We start from the raw sequence: 27,659 nt of genomic DNA on the forward strand, positions 1-27,659 counted from the left end.
GGTAAAGACGGGACTAAGCGTTTATCATTGATGATCAGCCAGAAATGGTTCTTTGGCATTACCCATGCTTACGATTTCTTGTCATAACTTGTAGGCGGATGTTACAGTGACCTATTATGACGGGTGAGTCTATTTGATGTGAACCACGTGGCTGGGGAGACAAAATATTTAATATATAGCGGTTTCAGCGTTTATTAGGCCGTAGGCCTGTCGCTGATTCTTAACATCGCAGAACATCCACAGCATGTTGCGGGCTTGAAGTCGCAACTCACTGCTTCAAATTCTGCTGTGCTTTAACCGCCCGGCCTCATCGCCGATTCTGACCATGCAGAAACTGGCGCACCGAGCTGGGATCGAACCCGCGCCTCTCTGCTCCAATCTTGATACTCTGAACTTTAACCATTGGGCCACCCTGACGTCCTATAATTTACGACGTCCTATACAAGTGACAAATCGTCGACGTGTACAAAAGACGTCCTATAATTTACTAGCGTGTACAGGTACCATTATTTGTGTCGAGCGTACATGTTTGGTATTCTGCCCGCTGACTGAATTTGATATTTAGTAACGCATGGATCATATTTTTTACATAAGCAGTATTTTTCCGCTTTTACATGGGCACGGACATATTCTCGAAGTTAATTGTCTGCAAAACTTGTTGCAACTGACTTCAGAAATTAACGTTTGGTACTGCTGTAACTTCGTCTTTTGAATTAACCTTACCACCGTTGGGACCCGATTGTTTAACCTGAGCAAGTTCACCTGATTTAACTTTCAACTATTGCCACCATTGAAGTGTCGCAATTGCCGTTATATGTTGGAAGTTATCCCCCAACACTACCATTATTTTTTTGAGTCACTTTCAAGCTTACTTGTTCAAGCTGTTGATTCCTGAGAGTGAGAGACCAATTATAAATATAAGACTTTGGCAGGGTTTCCACGAAAACTTTGATCTATATCAAATCTTAATTATTTTGAAGGTCTTATCTTGATAGCTCATTGATGATTTTCAAGTTAACTGTTATTTTTAGCGCATTTTCTCGTTTATGGAAAAATGCACTATATTGTTCTCGCCATGTCCTTCTATCTGTCCGTCCGTGACTTCACGTTTTCGTCTACGAGAAAATGCGCTCTCTGTCACTCACTGCAGTGAGTACTGAGTTAGTATATTTTTTCAGTACTGCATCAAAAATATTTGGCCGAACCTTTTATCATCACAAATATGTCTGGACGTTTCTTATCTTGAGCTTTTTTAGAGAAATAGTTACTAATATCCAGTGATTATATTACCACGTGCCCCCAAAAAATTACCATCAAAGAGTTGCCGTTTTAATGGCTGCTTTTGAAATAAATGCAATTTAGGGAACGAGGTCAACAATCGCGTGAAAATTTTGTACAATGCAAATTAGGACATCATCTTTGTTTATATTAGAATGCACGTTACCGTTCACTTGCTTCTCATGCCTTCATCAATTGCTATTCAAGATATTCACAAGACGTACTTTTTTCATGGTTCCATTAGCATTCCAAAGATCTATCAGTTTTTTTTTATCGAAGGGTCATGTACTTTTGATTTTTTCTGTAAGGTATGCAAAAAAAAATTTTTACAAAATTTAACCGCTATATTTCCTTTTCTGATGGGCCGGTTTAACAGAATGAAACCGAGCGGTTACATGCAAGTTGTGGCGGATTAATAAAATAATATCGATTCCCTAATATATTTGTTTTTATCAGCGCTGCTACTTTGTAAAAACCCAAACATCCCAAATGCATTTTTTACAAGTATCTCCTCAGTTTCCTTGTCTTGCACAATTATGACGGTAACAATACAAATTATCATAGTTAAAATATGTGACGCTTTTAATCATCGGATAATAATATCATTGTACGATAACGCACGTACGAAGATTTAGAGTGATAAGATATTGGTGATTTTACTGGTTTTTTGGTTTACGACAAGTCCAATACGTTTAGGAACTGATCTCCAGATGCTTCAACTTGCTCCAATTCAGCGCAGTTTCAAATCATATGTAGCAGTGATTTACGCGCAACACCGCAACAGTTATAAACTCCTCCAGCGCCCCGCAACCTGCCCTGCCTCAGGCGATGTAGGCGCTTATCCAAGCTCAGTCTCAGCAGTCTGCCATCACAGGCTGGTCGTGTGACATCCGTATGCTCTTCTTGGTGTGCGGAACTGCTTAAAAATCTATCAATTCGTACGATTAGTTAAATTGATTGCACTGTTAACACGTTAAGAAGGTGTGCCGAAACTTATTTTATTGTCCACTTGCGTGTCCAAGTTTCGGGTATTGCATCAGTTCATCTCAAGCAATTTCGGCGAGGGAGGAAAATGAATTAAAAGCTTTAAATTTCATTCAATTTCTGTAATTCTTTTGTAAAGCATGTTTTCCAGGAAGTAAAACGGTTTATTTGTATCCCTGTAACATCGAGCGCAACTTTTATTCGTTAATATGTCATCCAAAGCTGTCAATTTGCTTCCAAAAATTTTCACTCGAATCATTGATCAATATTCGTGAAACAAATCTTCAAATACTTTGGGATGAGTAATTTCTGAACCCCATGTAATATTAAATTTCAGCAATTATCAATCAAATGACTAGTTTTTTTCAATTAATTAATAATAGATAATTAATATATACTTTTAAAATATTTCTTAAATTTCAAACTTTTGGCATCAAAATTTATGATAATCGTAACATCACAGAAATGCTCAAAATTCTAATTAAATTACATTAAATTATCTAATTTATTCAGGTCCGAATGCATCGAATCATCGAAATTCGGTCTGAATCATCGCTGAACCTTGTCAGGTGCAGCGAAGTTCATTGCACTTCATCCCTACAGCGAAGATTATCGTGCAGATAGGCTCGACCATGGTTATTAGTTAGTTCAACCATTAGTTCAATCATGGGCTCGACGCCCGCATCTCTCTCATGCCGTCTGAAGAAACATACCAACATTCATTCTATGAATTTTGTTATCTCTAATAAAACTTCTTATGAATGCCAGCATCCCAATTTTTTCAGGAGGTTGAAAAATAGTTAATTTCAAATTGAATGCGTTGCATTAAGGCACCAATGTTGACATAGCTAGTAACCGATAGGAATTGGTAAGAATCGTTTATTAGGAGAAGATGGGTCGTATCAAATTTAAAGTAGCACTCTTATGGATATTTTTTGTATTCGTCTTCTTTATATTAAAGGTAATTTGATCTCAGGTAAACATATTGACTGTCAATATGACAATGAAGTCATATTGACTTTTGAATTTTTCCATCATTGGTATAAATAATTTTTATATTTTTCAAATAAACTACTAACATATTTTGGCAGTCAATAAATAGTTGCTTTTATCCACTGACGAAATTTCAATAAATACTTCCTAGCCCGTATAGAAAATTCCGCACATATCAAAAATATTTACTGTTGTTTAGAGATCATTTTCTACATTTTACTTGTTGGTAGAGCTAATGGTCAAGGTATTTATTAGTATTTTGTGAACGATACGTTCACTAAATTTCTATATAGTTCATTATTTTGGATAATATTTAATATTCGTGCCCCAGAATGGTGACCCGGCCTGGCTGCAATTCAACGAGATAGAGACTGGTCCCAAGTGGCGGTCTAAAATGCAGGTAAGTAAAAACGTCAAATAAAGGGCTGATGACAGTAAACTATGTGTGCAATTATATGAGACTATTATCTAAATGTTTTCCTCAGCGTAATATTTTTACTCTCTCCTGGTGGTTAATCTTAGTCGTTATAATAATACTATAAGCCAATAATGAAAGTACACTGAAATGCACGATCTTGTAAGGTCATGAGAATTTTTATAATAGAAATTAATTGACTAATTTACCCCATCAAAACATGACTTCTGACTCGCATTTCAAAAAACATTTATTTAACCTCCAATACATGCTGATATCATGGATTATTTATTTTCTTTGAACCCCTGTAACATTTTTAGACACTTCCGTATCTAAAATTTTGACATTTATGAAATTCGTATAAACGAAGGTCGAGCAACAGCACCGACGACTACACACACAGAAAGCCTGCCAATTGCTGGGTAACTCGTCTAAATACGCGAGCCTGGACGAGATGAACAGCAGCCACCTCTTGTGGTTGATGCGTCGGCGCATGATGACGTGTATCAATAATAAGGTTAGCATGATGACGTGTGTCAATAATAAAGTTAGCATGATGACGTGTGTCAATAATGAGGTTAGCATGATGACATGTGTAAACAATAAGGTTAGCATGATGACGTGTGCCAACAATAAAGTTAGCATGATGACGAGTTTCAACAATAGGGTTGGCAATCTGTAAACTAATGTGATGAATCAGTTAATCAATTTGAGGGGGTATTTACAGTAGCTGTTCCCATTATTCATAGTGTATGTAAATTACGAGGATCATTTTGCAACGATATTAATTATGTAGTTTCTTGCAATATGAACGTGGATATTGTACTGAGTTTCCCTCTGTTGGTATTCACTGGGACGAACGGGATGAATCTTGGTGGCAAATGCTCAATTAAAAAATATAAAAATACATACCGTCAGCACCCTAATTACTCAATTAATTCAATCCAAATTACCTAGAGAAATCTAAGCTAACCTAAATTACCTTGGTGGAGAAATTATCATATTACTTTAATCTTTTTAAAGTATATTTGGGTGAAGGTATAAACTAATTGCTAGCTGCGATGTTGCATGCGTCTGAATAAATTCATTATGAATATTTTCCTGTGAAAGGGCGAGTAAAAAATTACATCTTTACATACATTTTATTTTGTAATAACACTGGATAAATTTATACAATTTTCACTTTTGATTTAATTAATTCCCTACCTCATCTAAGAAAACGCTGCAGTAAATAATTGCAGTAACTTCGTAAAATAATTACTAGAACTCGAACGATTAAACTCGAGGTTAAACGAAAACTGTAACAGAATTTTTTTTATTACGTTGTCGAACCAGGAATAGAAATGACACGTGTATCTTGATGGTTTTTTGTTAAGCGTCTGTTGAGTGATAGCCACGCAGAAAACTGTGCTGCCATTACGGAGCGCCGAGAAAACCGGTTGCCAAAGTTCTAAAATAAAGCATCAAAAAAAAAAACCTGCTCTCCAAACCTTCAATATTTCATCATTCCAGTAGCCTCATTATATATGAGCACAATAGCTGCATACTTGCTTGCCCACTCAGTTTTTCCTTTTCTATCATGTTTGATCACTTTTAAAATGAAACAACAAGTGTTCCGGCAAGAAGTCATTAATTTATGGTATTTTTCTGTAGTGTATGACTTTAATTCATTTGTTAGTAGTTTCTGGAACGACTAAGATCATAATATTTGCTTTAATTCTGCATAAGCACATCTGTGTTTCTTATGCGATTCATTACATTGATCCAAGTCCCGATAAATGAGATCAAACATATCAAAAGCTTCGTTTTTTTTTAAATTCACCAAAAGGCAAGAGGTAGAGGGAGGACGCTGGGTTAGGATTTTTGAAATTTTGTTCTCGCGCCTCTGACAGTCACAATCATGCGGGCGGACGAGAGAACGTCGCGCGTGAACCGTCAATACATGGCTTTGATGACGGCCAAAAATAGAATTATTTTAACCCCTTGCACAAGTTTTCCTGACGCACCCTGCAGGAGAACAAACTTGACGTTTAACCGACATATAATGATTAAAAATAAAATACTTGTTAAGAAAAACCTGAAGTATTGATAAGGAAATTTGTCCTTCAGACGCGTTTATTTGCAGGTCAATTATTATTCTATTCAACCTTCTTTATCGCTATTGAGATAATTGCTTGAAATTATTTGTATGTTATTTATGGACATATTTTTCTGGCTGATATCTTCTTCCAGTTCAAGTATAGTAGCTGCACGTAGTGAGTAAGATCTGTGTTAACCCAATTTATTTGGTTGCGCCTTACCATAACAATCACTCCTGTTTTCACATTGTAAGCTCACTCTTCGTGGGAGAGGGCTCCCCGAACCCTGTGTCACTGTGTCACTCTTCATTTAATGCTACACGTGTCTTGCCAATTGCAGGTGGGTTCAACGTGGTGGGTGAACTTGTTGCTGCAGGATTATTTTGACGGGGAACCTTTGCTGACAGCCTACCGCTCCCCACACTACATCGCCGAGACCGTCCTCGGCCTGTCGCCAACAATTAGCAGGTGCTTCTACTGTGGACAAGATTAATATTAAATGCATTGAAAAAATGTAATTAATTTGGTGCCGATACTCTTAACGCATCATCAAATTGTCTTTGATTTTGAGGCCTCCCTGCCAAACAGAAAAAAGCACAAACAACTTAAAAAAGATTATTATTATTATACACGGTATTCATTAAGATACAGATTATGTACATAATTACTGCACTTTTCCAGCTTCGAGATCCCCGAACTACTAGAAAGCGTCCGCAGCGTTATAATCGTCCGACACCCGTTCGTGCGACTCGTGTCGGCATACCGCGACAAAATAGAGTCCTGCGTCGACAAAGAGTGAGCAGAGTAAAAGATTAGAGAAACTCCTTGGGCATCATTCATAAGATTTTTCCAAGATTTACGGTCTAAAATACTCGCATCTTCAAGTGATCGGCTGCCTGCTTTATATTATAATATATATAAATATTGATTATTGGTTGTTTTTTGGATTTGTTTAAGACTTTGACGTTGTTTTTAAGCTTAATAAAAAATTTTATCAAGCAACATTTAAAAATTTATGCATGTAGAGTTGAAAAACAGCTTACACATGTTTTCAGAAATTATTATTGTGCACAAAGAGCCTGGGCTTTGCTTAAACAGTAACGTTAAAGCAGTGCCATTCTTCTCAAAATTTTAATGAAGATAAAAAATAACCAAACAAATAATTATTATAGCAATGCATTGAATTACCTTCAAATTTCTTGACGACTGACGCAACTAGAATTGATAGGTAAAATTTCATTTTTTCAATAGGAAGGCTCCACCTTTCACCTAGATTTTTAGGTGAATCGACTCCAGGTTTTACCAAGATTTATTGATTACCTTTTTTGATTACATCACACCCGTAGGTTCTTCTAGCAAAACGAACATACTCAAATCTTCTGTTCTGATTCGTACTACTCGTATTACTGAGAAATGAACCTCGTTGTTAGGCCTCAATAATTTAATATCCTATTTCTACAACGTCTCCTGTTATTTTTGGCTTCAACACAATCCACTTTTCAGTGACTGCTACGCCTACGAATTCGGCTTCACGCGAGAGTCGGTCCCGCGCAGTTTTAGCGCCTTCGTCGAGTTTCTAATTCGCATAATCCCAGAAAGCGGACCTTTTCGTGGCCAGCTCATCGACGACATTGACAGTCACTGGCTGCCGTATTACATAAACTGCGCGCCTTGTGATATTAAGTACGACTTCACTGTCAAGATGGAATCTTGGCAGGATGATGTTAGGTAAATACAAATTTGATTAATTAATGAAATATTTTTTAATAAAATAATTATTTCATTTATTAACAAAATCCTAATTTTATTTATTTTTCTGGACGAACGGTTTCGTAATATTGATTATAAAGAGCATATGTAATATATATTATTTAAAATTACAAGCTTTGCACAACTGAAATAAGGCGTAGTTAAATTTCGAACTTTTATCTGGAATTTAGCCTTTAGTTCCACGTCAATATCTTGGCAAGCTGATAGCCAATAGTTGTTAACATTTCGATTCTCAATAAATAATGAACGAGTTGGCGGCGTTGCACGATGCTGTCCGCGTCCTAGGCATGGCATTAAAGTGTCTCATGTGCGGATTGAACGGTATAATCTCTCCCTATAATTTTCGTTTATTTATTTCAGATTCGTCCTAGAAAACTTCAATTTCACATCTTTTAGAGAAGACGATCGCATTAATGCTTCTAATGCCACCCAGGTGGCACTCGAATATTTCAAGGTACGTGGCAATTTCCAATAGAGCAAGTTTTCGTTAGTGTAGTTGCATTACACTTGTTAAGCGATTTGTAAAAATATCAGAAAACAGGGAAATAAACAACCACTTTGTTTATTTCCCTCTTTGTTTTAAAATGACATATCGTCGTTTCTTTAGTTTCGATTACACCGATTTAATTGCTGACTACAGCGTATTATAACGCCCAGTAATTCTGGCGACAATGAGTTCTTTGAAAAGATTAAGCTAAGATATTCCACTGTTTTAATCACATGAAACAGTATTCTTGAAATTCTAAAACTTATTGTATATATTTCAGTCCAAGTGTTTTAAATCAAAGTTCCACGCGGAAGAACATTTTCATCCAATCTCATTCAATGATTTAACTTGATTTCGTTTTCATATAAGCCATCTTACTTATTAGGCTTAATCTTCATATTGAATATGAATGCGAATTAAATTTTATACCTAAATTTAACGGAGTAAGAATCGATTGATATGAGCGTTACTGGGCTCAAATTATGCTAAATCTCAATTTAAAAATAGATTTTCTGTTTTTCAGGACGTCGAACCACACTTAATCAGCAGCCTGTACATGACATACTTTGCAGACTTCGAAATATTCGGTTATAGCCCTAACGGCTTTTCATAATATTTATAAATCGTTTGATGTATTGTTGAAGGTAAGAAAAACGCAACTAATTTTCATAATGTTTTTCATGTTATTAATCCCCAACAAAGTTGAGTTATATCTTTAATTGTTATCTGTAACAGATTAAGTCTTCGGTGCTCTTCGATTTTCTCATAAGAAACTGAGTAAAAACTTTATGGTTCAAATTACGGTTGGTTCGTCATTTCAGTCGTAGATTCGCAAGTCTTTTTGAAAATAAAAAAGTTCGAGTATAAAGTATTAACAAATAATAGCACTTTCCCAGAGTAGATAAACCATAATTTAAGACGAACCACGAATCCGGAAATAACAAGTTCGTTCTCTATTTCTAAATAATGAGTTCTCGACTCAAACTATTCACCGATACCAACTCGTAAGATCTGTGAATACTTTATCATGAGGAGGCCTCAGCAAAAATCTATGTTAACTGTCCACGTAGAGAAAATAATAGCAAAACGAGTGTGTAAATCAATATAAAATATTTATGTTGAATATTCTGTCGAAAAACAGACATGAACAAATGCACGTGTTGGGGCTCCGTTTCAACACAACAAAATCGCATCACCTGTTCTCGATTATTATCATCCAATGAAAAATCACAATCTTCATGCCACGCTCATTTTTGGCAATACATTTCACACATGCCAAAAATAATGCGGCCAAATACACAATGAATCGCAGCCCCTGCGCCCATCGAAGGCTTGTCCAATTGGTTAGATCCTTCCGGCGTTCCCTAAAACATATTTCAATACTTCCGTGCACTGAGCGAAAGTACAAGTACAAGAGATTAAATTAGGAATAATAATTCCTTGATTCCATGTAATGAGAAGATAATGATGATGCTGGATACACTATAGTTGCATTGCATACTTTATTTAAATGTATTCATGAATATTCCAACGAAATATAGCATACTTAATACAATTAACAGCGAAAAAAATGTACAGCAGTATGACCTAAAAGTAGCCTTTCCCTGATTTCAAGTCGAAGTAGTAGTCCAACGGCCAGGGACTTTCCTAAGGTCTCGGCTATAAAATAATCTCGCTCCGGAAATTCTAAAATCGATGTCGCCCTCAAGATGGAATTCAAGATTGTCGAATATTTCTGTTATGAAACTCTTATCGCCTACGAGGTACTGGAAATCTAAAATGGCCATCCATCCGAAGATCACGAAAAAAAACTGTGTGACGTATCTTGAGGAGCCGATGTAATAAGGAGAAGCAGGTGAATAACAATAACAACGTAGGCACTCGTGGAGAGGTTGCTTACACGAGACGTAAGCCGCCTAGACGAGAGGGGCAGAGAAGACAATGTTTTTATCGTCTCTGTCTCGTCAGCCGCCGAGACGAGAGAGACTGTTGAATGCAATGTTTTTCTCGCCTCTGTCTCGTCATCCGCCGAGACGAGAGAGACAGAGAAGGCAATGTTTTCTCGTCTCTGTCTCGTCAGCCGCCTAGACGAGAGAGACAGAGAAACCAATGTTTTTCTCGTCTCTGTCTCGTCAGCCGCCTAGACGAGAGAGACAGAGAAGGCAATGTTTTCTCGTCTCTGTCTCGTCAGCCGCCGAGACGAGAGAGACAGAGAAGGCAATGTTTTCTCGTCTCTGTCTCGTCAGCCGCCGAGACGAGAGAGACAGAGAAGGCAATGTTTTTCTCGTCTCTGTCTCGTCAGCCGCCTAGATTAGAGAGACAGAGAAGGGAAATTCAAATAATCCTCCTACAACTTAGCTCTACAACTGAGACAGCCGCCAGACACCGCGTGCTCTGAAGTGGGGCGTTCATGAACAATGCTTCATGAAACGCGAAACTATTAGTTCTAAGCTGAAGATTGTTTCCTCTATAATTTAACAATTTTACCGAATGTGAGGCTTACTTTTCATTGCTGCAGGTAATTTTCCTTCGGTCAGCCTGAAAGAGGTTTAAAAATTTTCTTTTTAAAGAAATGCATTCTCAACTTTTTGTACAATCTTTACGTTCAGTTAATAATTAAAATAAATAAGACTAAGACAATGGCACTTGAAATAATTTAAATTTAATTCGTATCTCTCGTCGATAACTATATTCTCAATGCATTTGATAGCGATGAGACGTCAATTATTACTTATTAGTACTTATTAAAGGCTAAAGCATATCACTACTTAACCTGGAACATCTAAATTTTCAAAAATATTTAACGGATGAAAGAAGCACGCTAGTTGATCGCTCTACCTCCATGCTCTTTCAATGAACCTAAAATAATACATAACCGTTTCCTAACCTGGAAAAACCATAACGACGGCCAAAATAATCTATATCTTTTTTTACCAATAACTTCTCTCCCTTGATATATTAGATGTTATCGACGAACTTAGGTTGTAGTATCTTTACTAACAACAGTATGGAGACTTTTATAGAGATATTCACTTGTAAATCCACTAATAAAATGAGGAAAACATTTTCTTAAATGAATGGAATTAATCCAGATTTAATTTTCAACAAGATCAGCTGAAATTATATACATCTTTTGCAAACATGATTTACATTAAGTCTGGGCTAAAAATTTTTCCAATTATTCAATATTCATCTTAATTATTACCAGGAAATCTATCTTCCTGGTGAGTCTACACCACACAAGTAAAGCCTGATTCGGATCAACAAGCCGGGAAATTTCCACTAATTCTTTTAATTCCACAATAAGGGACAGGTCAGGCTGAAAAAGACTAGCTGTGGGATTAAAATATTAAGTTAACTTACAAATTATGTTTAATATACTAATTAAGCACAAGCGTTTTCACACTAATTTGCATAAATAACTTCAAAGGCGATTCCGAAACACGGTTTCGTGTTGACATACGATTTTGCGCTAACACGGTTTTGCGGAGAAAAATACAGAAACTTCTTATCAATTAGAAGCGGATCTTCTACGTTTGGCTCACTGATGACAACACCATACAAATTTTAACTGGATAAAAAGACGATAAAAATATAATTTTAGTATGTTGGACTTCAATGAAATTTCGTTTAATAATTAAATAGTTTATCAACGGATTAAAGTCAACAATGGCAAACATCGCATTGTCAAACGAAATTTGAGAACTGTATAAATAAATGTTCGCTAGTTGAACTGAGTTTTGCGTCTGTGAAACGTTCGTGGCAAAGTTCATAAAACTGAACGGCGTCGTATATATCGCTGGTTCAAGACGAGAATTTTCTAGTTAATATCAATCTTAAATACACCGAACTATACGCGTTGCGTACTAACCTACACTATACACAATTCATATAAGCATACTATACCAGATATATTCCGCTCCTAAAGTAAGTCAACTTAGTTCGGGAGCTTGGTGACGCTTAATTTAGAATGAAGAATGAAGCGCGAGACTTGATCCTTGTTTCCTTATATTTCGGCGTCGAAACCTGCGCGTACAGGAGTCTATAAGAGTGTGAACATACAAGAAACCGAGATCATAGAATGATAATTACTTCAATGAACTCAGTTACATAAAGGAGCTGCTTTAAATCGAACATACAAAACACCATGATCATATAGACTGATAATTAGTTTTATGAACACAGTTCCAGAAGGGAGCTGCTTAATTTCAAGCGAGTGCAACATTCAAGGCACGAAGTCAATCGTACTCTACTTAATCTAATTAATCTCATTGGTCTGTCACATGACTCTAACCGATTTCATAACTTATAGCATCATTAAAGGCACATAGACTAGGCAATAATGAACGTCGAAGGGTTACATCTAGCCGACCACAAGTTATTCTAATAGATTTCAATATTCATTATTAGCAATAACAAGGTGTCCTTTTGAGGATCTGACAGAGGCAGGCTACTGCTAGAATATTAAGTGGCTGGTCTACTTTCCAAGCTGGCTGACTGCACGGTAATTAACATGACACAAGGTAAATTCGCAAAGATTCATTAACTTACGATCTTTGAGGCTCTAGAAAGACGAACGTGGACTTCAATTTTTCAATGATTTCCGAAGGAATAGCTTTTACCACTAGGAATACGATACCTGCAAAATATGGAATACAGTATTTAGACTGGAACTAGACCATTTAACTTCACAGTACGGCAGCTTCTCTGACAATCCCAATCATTCTCAAATTGACGTTATTCCCATACAACCAAAGCACACTTGACACGCATTAGCCTTAAAAAAGAAGCTAAATCAATTTGTGATGATTAAATGATCATCTGTAGCAACTAGCAATTACAAAGCATTTTCCACAAGAATTATGTATATTTTTAGGGCACAACAGAAACTAATAGATCTAGCTCACGGAAAATATCGCTGTGAGATGACGCCGCATTGGTTGATTAACTTAGTTGATTCAAATCAAACGAATGGATTAAACAAATAATTAAAGTACAACAGACATTCTGTGATATGCCGCTGGCTTAGAGAGGCGCCAATCTTGACTAAGTGACATACAACTTCAGGAATCAAAAATAATCACTGATATTCTCACAAACAGTCTTTGCTCTTTCATAAAACCTCAGTCATCCAGTAAATGCACATATTTCACATTTGACACATAGAAACACAGAAATAAATTGAATTTTCCGGAATTTGCAGGCATTAGATAATTTTCATGCTGCGATACGCATTTAATATTATATTTACTCTACAGTTTATAGTTACTCTCTCGAGCTCCTGGGTCAACGATATATTGATACTATTTTTACACGTTCAAATGAACGTGACACTCCGCCCCGGTTGACTGCGTGGAAAGTCAACTTTTATTTTTTCAGAGCTCGTTTTGGTTGGCGTTCTGTTCTGGCAATCTGGTGACGCCTTCGCTACGTCAAACAACTACCCTCGTTATGTCAACTGGCACTAGTGGCCAAAACAAAAGAAGAAAATTTTGGCGCTAGTGGCCGACAAGAAAGACATCACTATGCTAAATACATGAATACACCTTCACATTGATACACGAATACTCCTCAATACATGAATACATTAATAGTACACTTTTGGCGCTCAGGGCCGCAAGATTTGCATGCGAACTGTAATAAGTGAAATTCAGCCATGGCACTCTTCGCAAACAAACTTTACAATAGTGACACCATAAATTGAAAATTGAATTTTATACTAGTGAATACATTGAATCTGACACTCACTACTATCAAATTTTCACAATTGGCATTGAAATTTACGCCAGAGAATACTTTGAATCTAACACTCAAGACCATCAAATTGGCAAAGTCACGTAACTCAACACTCTTGGGACATCGATTTGAAAGCCAAATCCCTTCGGTAGTGTAGACGAGTGAGATTCACCGCTCCACCACGTCTTCTGAGGCGGCGACGTCGTTCGTGTTGCCCTCTCTTCTTGACGACCTGGTTCAACGCGAGAAACTTGCCGCGCTTCACCGCCTGGGTCGACGGACTCCCATCGAAGGGACTGAGAAATTGTTCCATGCAGATCCATTTCAAATTTTGCGGTCAACGTGTCCGCCATGTCTCGAGAACGGGTGACTCCAACGACCCTCACTGATCTCTGGGTTGGATCCAATTCTGGAGGTGCTGTCGCCGCGCTCCATGCGGTAGCTGATATAGGCAATGCTATCACATGACTCCGCTGAGTAGCCGATGTATGTGAGACTAACTCCGCGCTCCGCCGAAGAGCCAATGTCGGCGAGGCTGACATGGCGCTCCAATGAGGAGCCGATGTCGGCGATACTGACACTGCACTTCGTTGAGAAGCCGATGTTGTCGAGACTGACGCCGCGCTCTGCTGGGGAGCCGATGTTGGCGAGACTGACGCGGCTCTCCACTGAAGAGCCGATGTCAGCGAGACCGCTCTGGGGCTACGATGATAGACAACTCCTCCTCAAGCACGGTCGACGCTGGTGGACTTGTGACTGCTATCGTGCCCTCGGAATGAGCCGCTGTGCTTGACGCTTCTGCAGGATGCGGCGCTGATGAAGGAGTGACCGCGCCCCTGCCCTCAGGCTGAATCGCTGCGCTCGACGCTTCGGCATATGACGAGTGACGGTCGTCGGTCTTCTTGGAGGAATGCTCCAATTCGAAATCAACATGAATCTCGAGGGGGCTTTCATGACTGGCCTCTGGGCGGCGTTAATTTCACCAAAATTGGGAGATCAAGTAGAGCGCGTTCCAATGCGATTCGAGCCAGGGTTACTTGAGGATCTTCGTGTCGTCGGCTCAACGATTGTCCTGGGAAAACCCCAGGTGCGGATAGACCGAAGGCCTCCCTCTGCCGAAGCAACGTGCATCGGAAAGGCGCGGTCTACCAAATAGCATAGTTTCTGGTCCAAGGAAACCTGCAAGATATTTTCTCTCGCTAGATGTCTATCAGTTCATTATAAGAACTCGCTAGAAGTCTAACAATAACTTCAAACGGTACTAATATTTATCGCTTCAATTTGTGCTTTGTAAAAATCCGACCTTGGGTCCGGCGAGTGGTTAAAATAACTAAGTTCGGAGCAGTGAGTTGCGGGTTTGAAACTGACAGCTAACTGTAAAAATTACGATCGTAATCGGCAAGTTGGCCGGCTGGCTTCTTGCCGGTTGGTTTTTATATTTACAAACAATAAAATTGCAGCAGACTGATTTAGAATACCCCCAGCTTGCTGAAAAAATTGTGCGATGCAAAGAATCGGCAACAAGCCACTTTATTGGCAAGTCTCCAAAACTTTTAAAGTATATTTTTAATTAGAATGATCATGTAATATAATTATTCGGTGTTATTTATTGTTCGGTATTTGGGGCAGATGGTAGTATCTAATGGTATACACGGCGACTGCAATGTACATGAAATTCATTGGTACTCGATCACAAAAAAAAAATAATACCATTGTAACCTAATTAAGAATTGAAATCGTTCGTGTCCCCGGAATTGCTTGCATATCCGCCTGTAATGTCCAAGCGTACAATGGCGGCGCAGTTCGTATGTCATCTTTTTCATTGGGATACGCTGGTAAAGATGGGACTTCAGCCAGAAATGGTTCTTTGGCATTACTCATGATTACGACTTCTTGTTCCAGGTAACTTGTAGGCGGATGTTACAGCGACCTATTATGACGGGTGAGTCTATTTGATGTGAACCACGTGGCTGTGAGTACAAAAGACGTCGTAATTACTTGCGTGTACAAGTATTATTATTTGTGTCGTGCGTACATGTTTGGTATTCTGCCCGCCGACTAAATTTGATATTTAGTAACGAAAGGATCATATTTTAATAAATAAACAGTGTTTTTTCCGCTTTTTACATGGGCACGGACATATTCTCGAAGTTCATTGTCTGCAAAACTTATTGAAACTGACTTCAGTAATGAACGTTTGGTGCAGATGTAACTTCGTCTTTTGAATTAACCTCATCACCGTTGGGACCCGATTGTTTAATCTGAGCAAGTTAACCAGATTTAACTTTCAACTATTGCCACCATTGAATGGTCGCAATAGCCGGTTTATGTTGGAAGTTATCCCCAACAATAAAATTAATATTTTTGCTAATAACTTTCAGGTTTACTTGTCCAAGCTATTGAATCCTAAAAGTCCCAATTATAAATATTAAACTTTGGCAGTGTTTCCACGAGAACCTTTATCTATATAAAATCTTAATTATTTTGAAGGTCTTATCATGATCGCTCATTGATGAATTTAAATTTAACTCCTATTTTTTAGTATTGCATCAAGAAAAATATGTGGACCGTCTGAAGCGCACCCGCCTGAACGTCCGCGTCACATGAAATAGTAAATAAATTATCAGTTCGCCGAACCTTTTAGCATCACAAATATGTCTGGACGTTTCTTATCTTGAGCTTTTTTTAGAGAAATAGTTACTAATATCCAGGGATGATATATAACCACGTACTCAAGTTTAATATAAATAAGATACACGACAACAAACATAAAATTTGGTTTGCTCTTTGAACTTTGTAGCATCTTGACTCGTTGTTTAAATAAAATAGGCGATATTATATCTACTTTAGGTCATATTACGTAGATTTTCTAACAAAAAATTACCATCAAAGAGTTGCCGTTGTAATGGCTGTTTTTGAAATAAATATAATTTAACAAACACGGTCAACAATCGCGTGAATTTTTTTACAATACAAATTAAGACTTCATCTTTGTTCATATTAGAAAGCACGTTACCATTCACTTGGTTTTTCGACCTTCATCGATCAATTGCTTCTAAAGAGATTCAATAGACGTTGTTTTTCCATGCATGGTTTCATTAGCATTCCAAAGATCTAACCATCAGTTTTTTTTATCGAAGGGTCATGGACTTTAGACTTTTTCTGCAAGGTATGCAAAAGGTTTTTATAAAGTTCAACCGTTATCATATTTTCTTTTCTGACTTACCGGTTTAACAGAATGAAACCGAATGGCTATATTCAAGCGATGGCGGATGAATAAATTGAAATCGATTCTCTAATATATTTGTTGTAGTCAGCGCTGCTTCGTAAAAACCCAGAATTTGCATTTGCATTTTTTACAAGTATCTCCTCAGTTTCCCTGTCTTTCAGGTCTTCTTATGACTGCAACAATACAAATTGTTACAGTTAAAATTTGTGACACTTTTAATCGCCGGATAATTATATCGTTTTACGATAACGCATTATGAAGCTCTTGAGTGATAAGATATTGTTGATTTGGCTGGTTGCTTTTGTTTTACTACTGGTCCGATACGTTCAGGAACTGATGTCCAGGGGCCATACTTTCAAAACTCGCTAAGTGAACGTAAGTACTTACGATCTATTTTCTTGTCTATGATTGGTGGGTTTTGCTTGAAAGGCCGTCAATGATTGGCTCATGAACTTACGATCTCTTAACTTTTTTGAAAGTATGGCCCCAGATGCTTCAACTTGCTCCAATTCAGCGCAGTTTCAAATCACACATGCCAGTGATTTACTCGCAACACCGCAACAGTTATAAACTCATCCAGCGCCAAGCAACCTGCCCTGCCCGAGGCGCGATATAGACTCACTGCCCTATAGGCAATGGGCGCTTTAATACTGTATTTCCAAGCCCAGTCTCGGCAGTCTGCCTTCACATGCGGGTCGGGTGACATGCTGTATGCTCTACTTCTTGCTATGCGGAAGTAACTAAAAATATCAATTTGTACGACTAGTTTAATTGATTTCACTGCCAACACGTTAACAAGTGTGGCCAAACTTATTTCACTGTTCACTGGCGTTTCCAAGTTTCGGCTATCGCATCAGTTCATCTCACGCAATTTCGGCAAAGATGGAAAATGAAATGAAAGTTCGAAATTTTATTTTATTTCTTCAATTCATTCGTAAAGCATGTTTGTTAGGAAGTGAAACGGTTTATTTGTATCCTAGTAACATCGAGCGTAACTTTTCTGTGTTAAAATGTTATCCAAAGCTGTCATTTGCTTCCAAAAATTTTTAACTCGAATCATTGATTGATATTCGTAAAAAAATTCTTCAAATCCTTTGAAATAATTAATTTCTGAAACCCATGTAATATTAAATTTCAGGAACTAGCAATCAAATGACTAGTTTTTATTTTGAAATTAATAAATAATATATCATTAACTTTTTACATATAAAATAGTTCTTAAATTTCAAGCTTTAAGCGTCAAATTTTACGATAATCGTAACAGAAATGTTCTAAATTCTAAATAAATTACAATAACATATCTAATTTATTCAGTTCCGAATGAATTGAATCATCGTAGTTCAATCTGAATCATCGCTAAACCCTGTCAGGTGCAGCGAAGTTCATTGCACTGCATCCCTGCAGCGAAAATGATTTTACAGATAGGCTCGACGCCCTCATTTCGCTCATCCCGTCTGCAAGAACATAACGACATTCTTTCTATAAATTTTTTCTCTAATAGTACTTCTTATGAATGTCAGCATCCTAATTTGTTTACGAGTAGGAGAAATCGCTACTTTCAAATTGGAAGTGTTAAATTAAGGCACCCATGTTGACATAGTAACCCGTAGGAATAGGTAAGAAATCGCTTATTAAGAGAAGATGGGTCGTATCAAATTTCAAGTAACACTCCTATGGATATTCTCTGTATTCGTCTTCTTTATATTAAAGGTAATATGATCTCAGGTGAACAATACGATAAAGTCATATTGACTTTTGAATTTTTCCATCATTGGTATAAATAATTTTTTTTAAATAAACTACTAACATATTTTGGCAGTCAATAAATAGTTGCTTTTATCCACTGACGAAATTTCAATAAATACTTGCTAGCCCAAATAGAAAATTCCGCACATATCAAAAATATTTTTTTTATGGATTGTTTTCTTCACTTTACTAGTTGGAAGAGTTAGTGGAGTGCCAATTGTTCCAGGTATTTATTAGTATTTTACGAACGATATGTTCATAATTTCTTATATAGTTTATTATTTTAAATAATAATTAATATTCGTGCCCCAGAATGGTGACCCGGCCTGGTTGCAATTCAACGAGATAGAGACTGGCATTGACTGGCGGTCTAAAATGCAGGTAAGTAAAAACTTTAAATAAAAGGCTGATGACAGTAAACTATGTGTGCAATTATATGAGACTATTATCTAAATGTTTTCCTCGGCGTAATAACTTTACTCTTTCCTGGTAGTGAACATTAGCCGCTATAATAATACTAAAAACTAATAATTAAAGTATACTGAAATGCATGATCTTGTAAGGTCATATGAATCTTTTTAACGGATAACTTTATTGACTAAGTTACCCCATCATAACAGTACTTCTGAATCGCTCTTCAGACAACATGTTTTTAAAAGCCTAATTTGTTGATACCGTGCATTAATTTCTTTGAACTCTTTAATTCTCATCCAAAATCTTGACATGCGATTAATTCAACTGAACCGAAGGTCGAGCAACAGCACCGACGACTACACACACAGAAAGCCTGCCAATTGCTGGGTAACTCGTCTAAATACGCGAGCCTGGACGAGATGAACATGACGTGTGTCAACAATAAGGTTAGCATGATGACGAGTGTCAACAATAAGGTTAGCATGATGACGTGTGTCAACAATAAGGTTAGCATGATGACGTGTGTCAATAATTTGGTTGTTATGGAAACGTGTTTTTAACAATAAGGCTTGTAATATGTATACCAATGTGATGAATGAGTTTATCAATTTGAGGGGGTATTTACAGTAGCTGTTCCCATTATCCATAGGTAAAGTACGAGAATCATTCTGAAACGATATTAATTATGTAATTCCTTGCAATATGAACGTGGATATTGTGCTGAGTTTTCCTCTGTTGATATTCACTGGGACGAACGGTGAGAATCGAGGTGACAAATGCACAGATTAAACAGAGTAATACTTATCATTAGCACCCTAATTACCTAATTAATTCAACCTAAATTACCGAGAGAAATCTAAGCTAACCTAAATTACCTTGGTTGAGAAATTACCCTTAATCTTCTTTTAGTATATTTGGGTGAAATGTGAAGTAATTTCTAGCTGTGATGCTGCAAGCGTCTGAATAAATTCATCAGGAATATTTTTCTGTGAGAGGGTGTCCAGAAACTACATCTTCACACTTTATTTTTGTAATTACACTGGATAAATTTACGAATTTATAAGATAAATTGCTACTATTTTTCCTTTAGATTTAATTCCCACCCCTTTATGAGAAAACTCTGCGGTAAATAGCGGAAACTTCGTAAAAAAATTACTAGTACTCGTACGATTAAACTTGAGGTTCAACGAAAACTTTAACTGAAAATTTTTTAATTCAGTGCTGGTCCAAGAATAGAAATAACACGTGTTTCATGATTTTTTTAGCTTCTGTTGAGTGGTCAGCCGCACAGAAAACTGTGCTGCCATTACGGTGCGTCGAGAAAACCGGTTGCCAAAGTTTTATAGGGCATTGAGGCATCAAAAATAAAATAAAACTGCTCTCCAACCCATCAGTATTTAATCATTCCAGAAGCGTCATTATATATATGAACACAATAGCTGTATACTTTCTTACCCAAATAGTTTTTCCGATTTTTTCAATCATGTTTGGACACTCTTAAAATTAAACAACTCGTGTTTCCGAGAAGAATTCGATAATTTTTTGTATTTTTCTGTAGTTTTTGACTTCAATTCACTTGTTTGTAGATTCTTGAACGACTAAGATCATATTTGCTCTAATTCAGCATCAGTACATTAGTGTTTCCTATGCGATTAATTAAATTGGTCCAAGTCCCGTTAAGTGAAATAAAAAACTTAGTTATTTTGCCAATTCGCCAAAAGGCAAGAAGTGTAGGGTTGACGCTCGATGAGAACGCCTCCAAGAGTGTAAGTTTTGAAATTTTGTTCTCGCCCCTGACAGTCGCAATCATGCGACGATACATGGCTTTGATGATGGACAAAAATAGATTTATTTTAACTCCTTGCATAAGTTTCCCAGACGCACCCTTCAGGAGAATAAACTTGCCAGCTAAATATTGGCGTTTAACCAACATATGATGATTGGAAACCAAAATACTTAACTAAAACCTGAAATATTGATTAGGAAATTTATCCCTCAGACGCGTTTATAATACAGGTCAATTATGATTCTATTCGACATTCTTTATCGCTATGCTGATAATTTCATGAAATTATTGGTACTTTGTTTTTGGACATACTTTTCTGGCTGATATTTCTTCCACTGCAAGAACAGTAGCTGTAAGCAGTGAGTAAGCTCTGTTTTAAACAAATTTATTTGTTGCACCCTACCCTAATAAACACTCATGTCAGGTGACAAATTTCATACGTCACCACCCTGTAGCATCTCTCACGTCACCTTCCGTGACGTCATTGTAGTAAGCCTCTATATAAGCTCTTCAAGCTTACCACCAGTCAGTCATAGACCATGCAACACCTCTTAGCTGCAGTCCATTAATTGCAGCCTAACCTCAGACGCATCCACCACGTATATCGGCTCCGGCACTCGCTGTTCCTAATCGCGGTCGTGTCGTTAACTATACCTTCTGAACTACTGTTATATACCCCATCCTGTAACCAACCTATCTGATAATTACCCCAAGCGTTGCCGCTATCTCATTCTCCTTCTTATAACATATGGGCAATAATAAAAACCTATCGGAAATCGGGGTAATCTAATAGTTCATCTAACAATAAATTAATCAACGGATGTCATAGAAAATACTTCGTTGACAATTGTAAACCAATTCTTCGTGGGAGAGGGTCTCTCTGAATCCTGCGTCGCATCTCATATAATTCTTAACTTCTTTTAGTGCAATTGCAGGTGGGATCAACGTGGTGGGTGAACTTGTTGCTGCAGGATTATTTTGACGGGGAACCTTTGCTGACAGCCTACCGCTCCCCACACTTCATCGCCGAGACCGTCCTCGGCCTGTCGCCAACAATTTACAGGTGCTTCTACTGTGGACAAGATTAATATTAAATGCATTGAAAACATGTTATTAATTTGGTGCCGATACTCTTACGCATCATTTAATTGTCTTTCATTATTTGATTGTCATCATTAATTGATTTTGAGGCCTACCTGCCACACAAAAATATATCATTTTTTTATTTTGCACAAATAAACATCTGCTTCAATAAGATTTTTATTATTATTATTGAAACAGAATAATTAACACGGTATTCATTAAGATATAAATTATGTACATAATTACTGTACTTTTCCAGCTTCGAGAGACCCGAACTACTAAAAAGCGTCCGCAGCGTTATAATCGTCCGACACCCGTTCGTACGACTTGTGTCGGCATACCGCGACAAAATAGAGTCCTGCGTCGACAAAGAGTGAGCAGAGTAAAAGATTAGAGAAACTCCTTGGACATCATTCATAAGATTTTTCCAAGATTATTTGTACTAGAATACTTATTACGAGATTACTTATACTTACACGAGATTCTCAAATATATGCTGCCTGCTTTGCATATAAATATTGATTAGTGATTCTTGTTTGAATTTGTTTTAGACTTTGACGTTGTTTTTAAACCAAATAAATAATGTTATTAGGCATCAGTTAACAATTACTACATGGATAAAAAGCTTACACTTGTTAACAATTTCTACATGGAGAGTTTAAAAACAGCTTACACTTGTTAACAATTTCTAAATGGGAGTTGTAAAATAGTTTACACTTGTTAACAAAAATAGCTTACAATTGTTAACAATTTCTACATGGAGAGTTTAACAACAGCTTACACTTGTTAACAATTTCATCATGGAGAGTTGTAAAATAGCTTACAATTGTTAACAATTTCTACATGGAGAGTTTAACAACAGCTTACACTTGTTAACAATTTCATCATGGAGAGTTGTAAAATAGCTTACACTTGTTAACAATTTCTACATGGAGAGTTGTAAATAGCTTACACTTTTTAACAACTTTTACATGGAGAGTTGAAAAACAGCTTACACTTGTTAATAATTCTACATGGAGAGTTGTAAAATAGCTTACACTTGTTAACAATTTTTACATGGAGAGTTGAAAAACAGCTTAAACGTGTTAATAATTCTACATACATAGAAAGTTGAAAAACAGCTTACACTTGTTATCAATTTCTACGCGGAGAATTGAAAAGAAGCTTACACTTTTTTTCAAAAGTTATTACTATGCACAAAGAGCCTGGGCTTTGCTTAAATTGTAACATTGAAGCAGTGTAACTTTTCACGGAATTTTCCTGGAGACATTAAATAACCAAAGAAATAATCATAATAGCAATGCATTGAATTACCTTCAAATTTCTTGGCGTGACGACTGACGTAACTGTAACTGATGGATAAAATTTCGTTTTTCAATAAAAGGCTTTACCCTTCACCTAGATTTTTGGGTGAAACGACTCCAGATTTTACCTAGATTTATTGATTACAATTTACATCATCACACACGTAGATATTTTTAGCAAAGCGAACACACTTAAATCTTCCGTTGTGATTCATGCTATTATTGAGAAATGGATCTCGTTTATGTGCCATGATAATTTGATATTTTATTTCTACAACGTCTTCTGTTATTTTCGGCTTCAAAACAATCAACTTTTCAGTGCCTGCTACGCCTACAAGTATGGCTTCACTCGGCAGTCGGTTCCGCGCAGCTTTAGCGCCTTCGTCGAGTTTCTAATTCGCACAATCCCAGAAAGCGGACCTTTTCGCGGCCAGCTCATTAACGACATCGACAGCCACTGGCTGCCATATTACATAAACTGCGCGCCTTGTGATATTAAGTACGACTTCATTGTCAAGATGGAATCTTGGCAGGATGATGTGAGGTAAAAAATATTCATTTTATTTAGTTTTCTGGACGAAAGGGTACGTAATATTGATTATAAAGAGCATAGATTTTATTTAAACTTACAAGCTTTCCACAACTGGATTAAGGCGTAGTTAAATTTTCGAACATTTATCTGTGTCTGCCATCAAAAATTCAAACCTTAATTTAGAGCATTTTGGAAGATCCTAGAAACTTAAAATTTGACATGCATGCTTGTGCTGCCTAACAATTCAAGATTTGATCATCAGAAGTAATAAGTTTATTGGTAAAAATCGTTAGATTAATTAACTGACTTTCGTATGGAGAGAAAAAATTCTCGTTTGGGAATCGAGTTTTTTTTTGTCGAACAACCAGAGTTTTAGCGTGCCGTACTGCTGAGATTTTCTTTTAATTATTAAAAGTATTGAACTAATAAATATAAAAACATTTTTAAAAATAACGTTTTGCTGGTGGTTACAAAACTAAAACAATGAAATAAAACGAAAAAAACTAAAAAAAAACACATTTTCTTAACGGACAAAAAAGAAACATTAACTTTTTCAGTGAGTTGTCCTAAATTTTATTCTTGACCTAAAATGAAGTATAAATTTTATTTTTTCAAATCTTATGCTGAGAAAACACAATTAACGTGGGGCAGGCTCTCTGAAGAACTAAATATCAAATATTTTGAGGAGCAAGTATTATGAATAGAACTTGGGTAATGGATGTCTTAAAGCCCGCCTCACGTTTTTTGTGTTTTCTCAGCATATGATTTGAAAAAATAAATTTTAAAAATGATTTTAGGTCAAGAATAAAATTTAGGACAACTCACTGAAAAAGGTTAATGTTTCTTTTTTGTCCGTTAAGAAAATGTGGTTTTACAAATTTTTTTTTATTTGTTTTATTTCATTGTTTTTAGTTTTGTAACATTATTAAAAAATTTAGCCATTAGTTCCACGTCAATATCTTGACTGGCTAATAACCGATAGTTTTTAACATTTTGATTCTCAATAAAGGCAATAAATAATGAACGCTCATATCAAGTTGCACGAGGCCTTCCGCGTCCTAGGCATGACATTAACGTGTCTCATGTGCGGATTGAACGGTATAATCTCTCCCTATAATTTTCGTTTATTTATTTCAGATTCGTCCTAGAAAACTTCAATTTCACATCTTTTAGAGAAAACGAACGCATTAATGCTTCTAATGCCACCCACGTTGCACTCGAATATTTTAAGGTACGAGGTAATATATAATAAAGCAAGTTTTCGTTAGTGGAGTTACATTAAAACTTGTTAAGCGATTTGTAAAAATGAAGCAAAAGAAGGAAATACACAACCATTCATTTTTTATTTTAATATGACAGATCATTGCTTCTTTCGTTTAGATTTCACCGATTTAATTGCTAACTACCGCCTATGATAACGTCCAGTCTCATCGAGTTCATTGAAGAGATGTAGCTAAGCAATTCCACTGTACTAATTAAATAAGACGGTATTATTGAAATTCCACAACTTTGTGTGCAGTGTAATGAATCTTAGTTCCACGCGGAAGAACATTTCTATCGAAGCATATTTAATTATTTAAATTGTAGTCGTTTTATTAAGCCATATACTTATTAGGCTTAATCTTCAGATTGAATGTTGATGCGAGTTGCATATTTCATACCTAAACTTAACGGAGTAAGGATCGATTGATATGAGCATTACTGGGCTCAAATTGTGGTAAATATCAATTTTTAAAATTGATTTTTTATTTTTCAGGACGTCGAACCACACTTAATCAGCAGCCTGTACTCGGCATACTTCGCTGACTTCGAAATGTTCGGTTATAGCCCTAACGGCTTTTATAATATTTATAAATAGTTTGATATTTTGTTAATGGAAAGAAAAACACAGATAATTTTCATGTTTTTCACGTTATTATAATCCCAACAAAGTTGAGTTAAATCTCTGGCATCTGTTACCGATTAAATCTTCGGCGCTCTTCGATTTTCTCACAAGAAATTGAGTAATAAGGTGTAATGTTGTATGTAGGCTGCAAATTCCCTACTTGTATTCAGACCATAGAGATTAAGTATACCGGTGCTGATGTAGGCCGAGGATGGTAATAGTAGCCTTGTCAATTCCGGCTTGCGTGTTGGTGCCTCGCTTACAGGGGATTACCTGACCATCGCCTAGGTGAGCTATATTTAGAGTTACTGTTGAATACCGTTACTGTGTTATGCGTTACCGTGTTCCGTGTTAATTTTACTGTGCCTTAGTGTGTGTTTACTATAGGTGGCTTATATTGTAAATAATTAATCTGGCGTCATGAAAAGCCGTTGGTAGAATAGACATTAGGCGTATTAATTAACAGTGTATTTACTATGCTTATTTCTCTTCTAGGATCAAGAGCTTTGTCCCTCAGTTAGCTCGCTCTCTCTCTCCTCCGCGTCTTAGTTCAACAACATTAGGCTACTTGTTGAACTTCTTAGTTAATAAACCTTGAACTTGCGCATTTGTTATAAATCCCGTCACGCCTTGAGCATTGCTTCGTAGCCAATTGGATAGCTGTTAACCTATTCAGCTTCCGGTAATTGGTGGGTGAGACAACTATGGTCAATACGAACCGTTAAGTGAGGTTACCGGCGATTGGTGGTCAGAGGCTGGTTCATCACATAAGGTTATGGTTGAAATTACTGTTTGTTCAGCATTTCAGTCGCAGATTCGCAAGACTTTTGCAAAATAAAAAAGTTTGAGTTAAGGGTATTAACAAATAATAGCACTTTCCGTGGGTTGATCTTCCATAATTTTAGACTAACCATGAATTCGGAAATAACTATTCCGTTCTCTAAATAATGAGTGCTCGTCTCAAACTATACACAGTACAACTCGTGAGATCTGTGATTACATAATCACGAGGAAACCTCAGCAGAAATATATGTTAACTGTCCATGTAGAGGAAATAGTTGCAAAACGAGTGCATGAATCAATATAAAGTTAATATCTATGTTCAATGCTCGGTCGAAAAGCACAATAAGAAATGCACGTGTCGGAGTTAGGTTTGAATACAACAATATTGTATCATCTGTTCACAATCATTATCTATTGAAAAATCGCAATCTTGATTCCACGCTCGTTTTTGACAATTTACTCCACACGTTGCAAAAATAACGCAGCCAAAAGCACAATGAATCGTAGTCCCTGAGCCCATTGAGGGCTTTTTCAAGTATGAAGATCCCTTCGGCGTTTCCTGAAATATATTGCAATACTTCCGTGCGCTGAACAATTTCTATGAAAAGTACAAGAGATTAAAATAGTAATTATAATTACTCGATTCTATGTAAGGAAAAGATAATGATGATTGTAGATACTTGATAGCTGCATACTTTATTTAAATGTATTCATGAATATTCCAGCGAAATATAGCATACTTTAATACACTTAACAGCAAAAAAAATATACAGCAGTATGACCTAAAAGTAACTTTTCCCTGATTTCAAGCTGAAGTAGTAGTCTAACGGCCAGGGGCTTTACTATAACGTCTCGGTTAGGAAACAATCTCTCACAGGAATTCTAAAATAGATGTCGCTTTCAAGATGGAATTCAAGATTGTCGAATATTTCTATTATTAAACTCTCATCACCTTCGAGGTGTCTGATATATAAAGTAGACATCCATCCAAAGATTGCAAAAAGCTGTGCGATATACATATCTTGACGAGACGAAGTAAATAGGAGTGGCAGATGAATAACAATAACAACCCAGGCACTTTTGCAGATGTCGCTTACACGAGACGCCTAGACGAGAGTGACAGAGCCGCCTAGACGAGAGTGACAGAGAATGCAAT

The 27,659-nt window shown here is 36.7% G+C and overlaps 1 protein-coding gene across 10 annotated transcripts; it reads left to right on the plus strand.

Annotated features, from left to right (window-relative positions):
* On the plus strand, nucleotides 1-26,323 carry LOC108667302 (carbohydrate sulfotransferase 8). 10 transcript variants are annotated; one of them, XR_001930547.2, is made up of 11 exons: nucleotides 2,771-3,223; nucleotides 3,587-3,655; nucleotides 4,041-4,187; nucleotides 6,089-6,216; nucleotides 6,430-6,543; nucleotides 7,252-7,476; nucleotides 7,879-7,972; nucleotides 8,529-8,649; nucleotides 15,644-15,683; nucleotides 19,029-19,097; nucleotides 19,466-19,550. XR_001930547.2 is itself a non-coding variant. In XM_018154316.2 (8 exons), the coding sequence occupies exons 2-8, from the start codon at nucleotides 3,650-3,652 to the stop codon at nucleotides 25,691-25,693; spliced, it is 816 nt and encodes a 271-aa protein (XP_018009805.1). In that variant the 5' UTR covers nucleotides 1-123; nucleotides 3,587-3,649; the 3' UTR covers nucleotides 25,694-26,323. The 10 variants fall into 10 exon arrangements, 7 of the variants coding, with proteins under 7 accessions (XP_018009805.1, XP_018009807.1, XP_018009803.1 ...); XR_001930548.2 differs by lacking the exon at nucleotides 15,644-15,683; XR_001930546.1 differs by lacking the exons at nucleotides 6,089-6,216; nucleotides 6,430-6,543; nucleotides 7,252-7,476; ... (3 more) ...; nucleotides 19,029-19,097; nucleotides 19,466-19,550 and adding exons at nucleotides 21,852-21,979; nucleotides 22,259-22,372; nucleotides 23,623-23,847; ... (1 more) ...; nucleotides 25,592-26,008; nucleotides 26,216-26,323.
* The last annotated feature ends 1,336 nt before the right edge of the window (nucleotides 26,324-27,659 follow it).

This window comes from Hyalella azteca, unplaced genomic scaffold (genome assembly GCF_000764305.2).
Source record: "Hyalella azteca isolate HAZT.00-mixed unplaced genomic scaffold, Hazt_2.0.2 contig17970, whole genome shotgun sequence".
NCBI classification, from domain to species: domain Eukaryota; kingdom Metazoa; phylum Arthropoda; class Malacostraca; order Amphipoda; family Hyalellidae; genus Hyalella; species Hyalella azteca.

What these genes read in the sequence shown, in the direction of transcription:
- LOC108667302 (XM_018154314.1), top strand. Translation starts at nt 3,155, where the DNA reads ATGGGTCGTATCAAATTTAAAGTAGCACTCTTATGGATATTTTTTGTA. An exon ending in AGTGGCGGTCTAAAATGCAG is followed by an intron (nt 3,656 to 4,040) that starts GTAAGTAAAAAC and finishes GTATAAACGAAG; the next exon opens with GTCGAGCAACAGCACCGACG. An exon ending in GAGTCCTGCGTCGACAAAGA is followed by an intron (nt 6,544 to 7,251) that starts GTGAGCAGAGTA and finishes TCCACTTTTCAG; the next exon opens with TGACTGCTACGCCTACGAAT.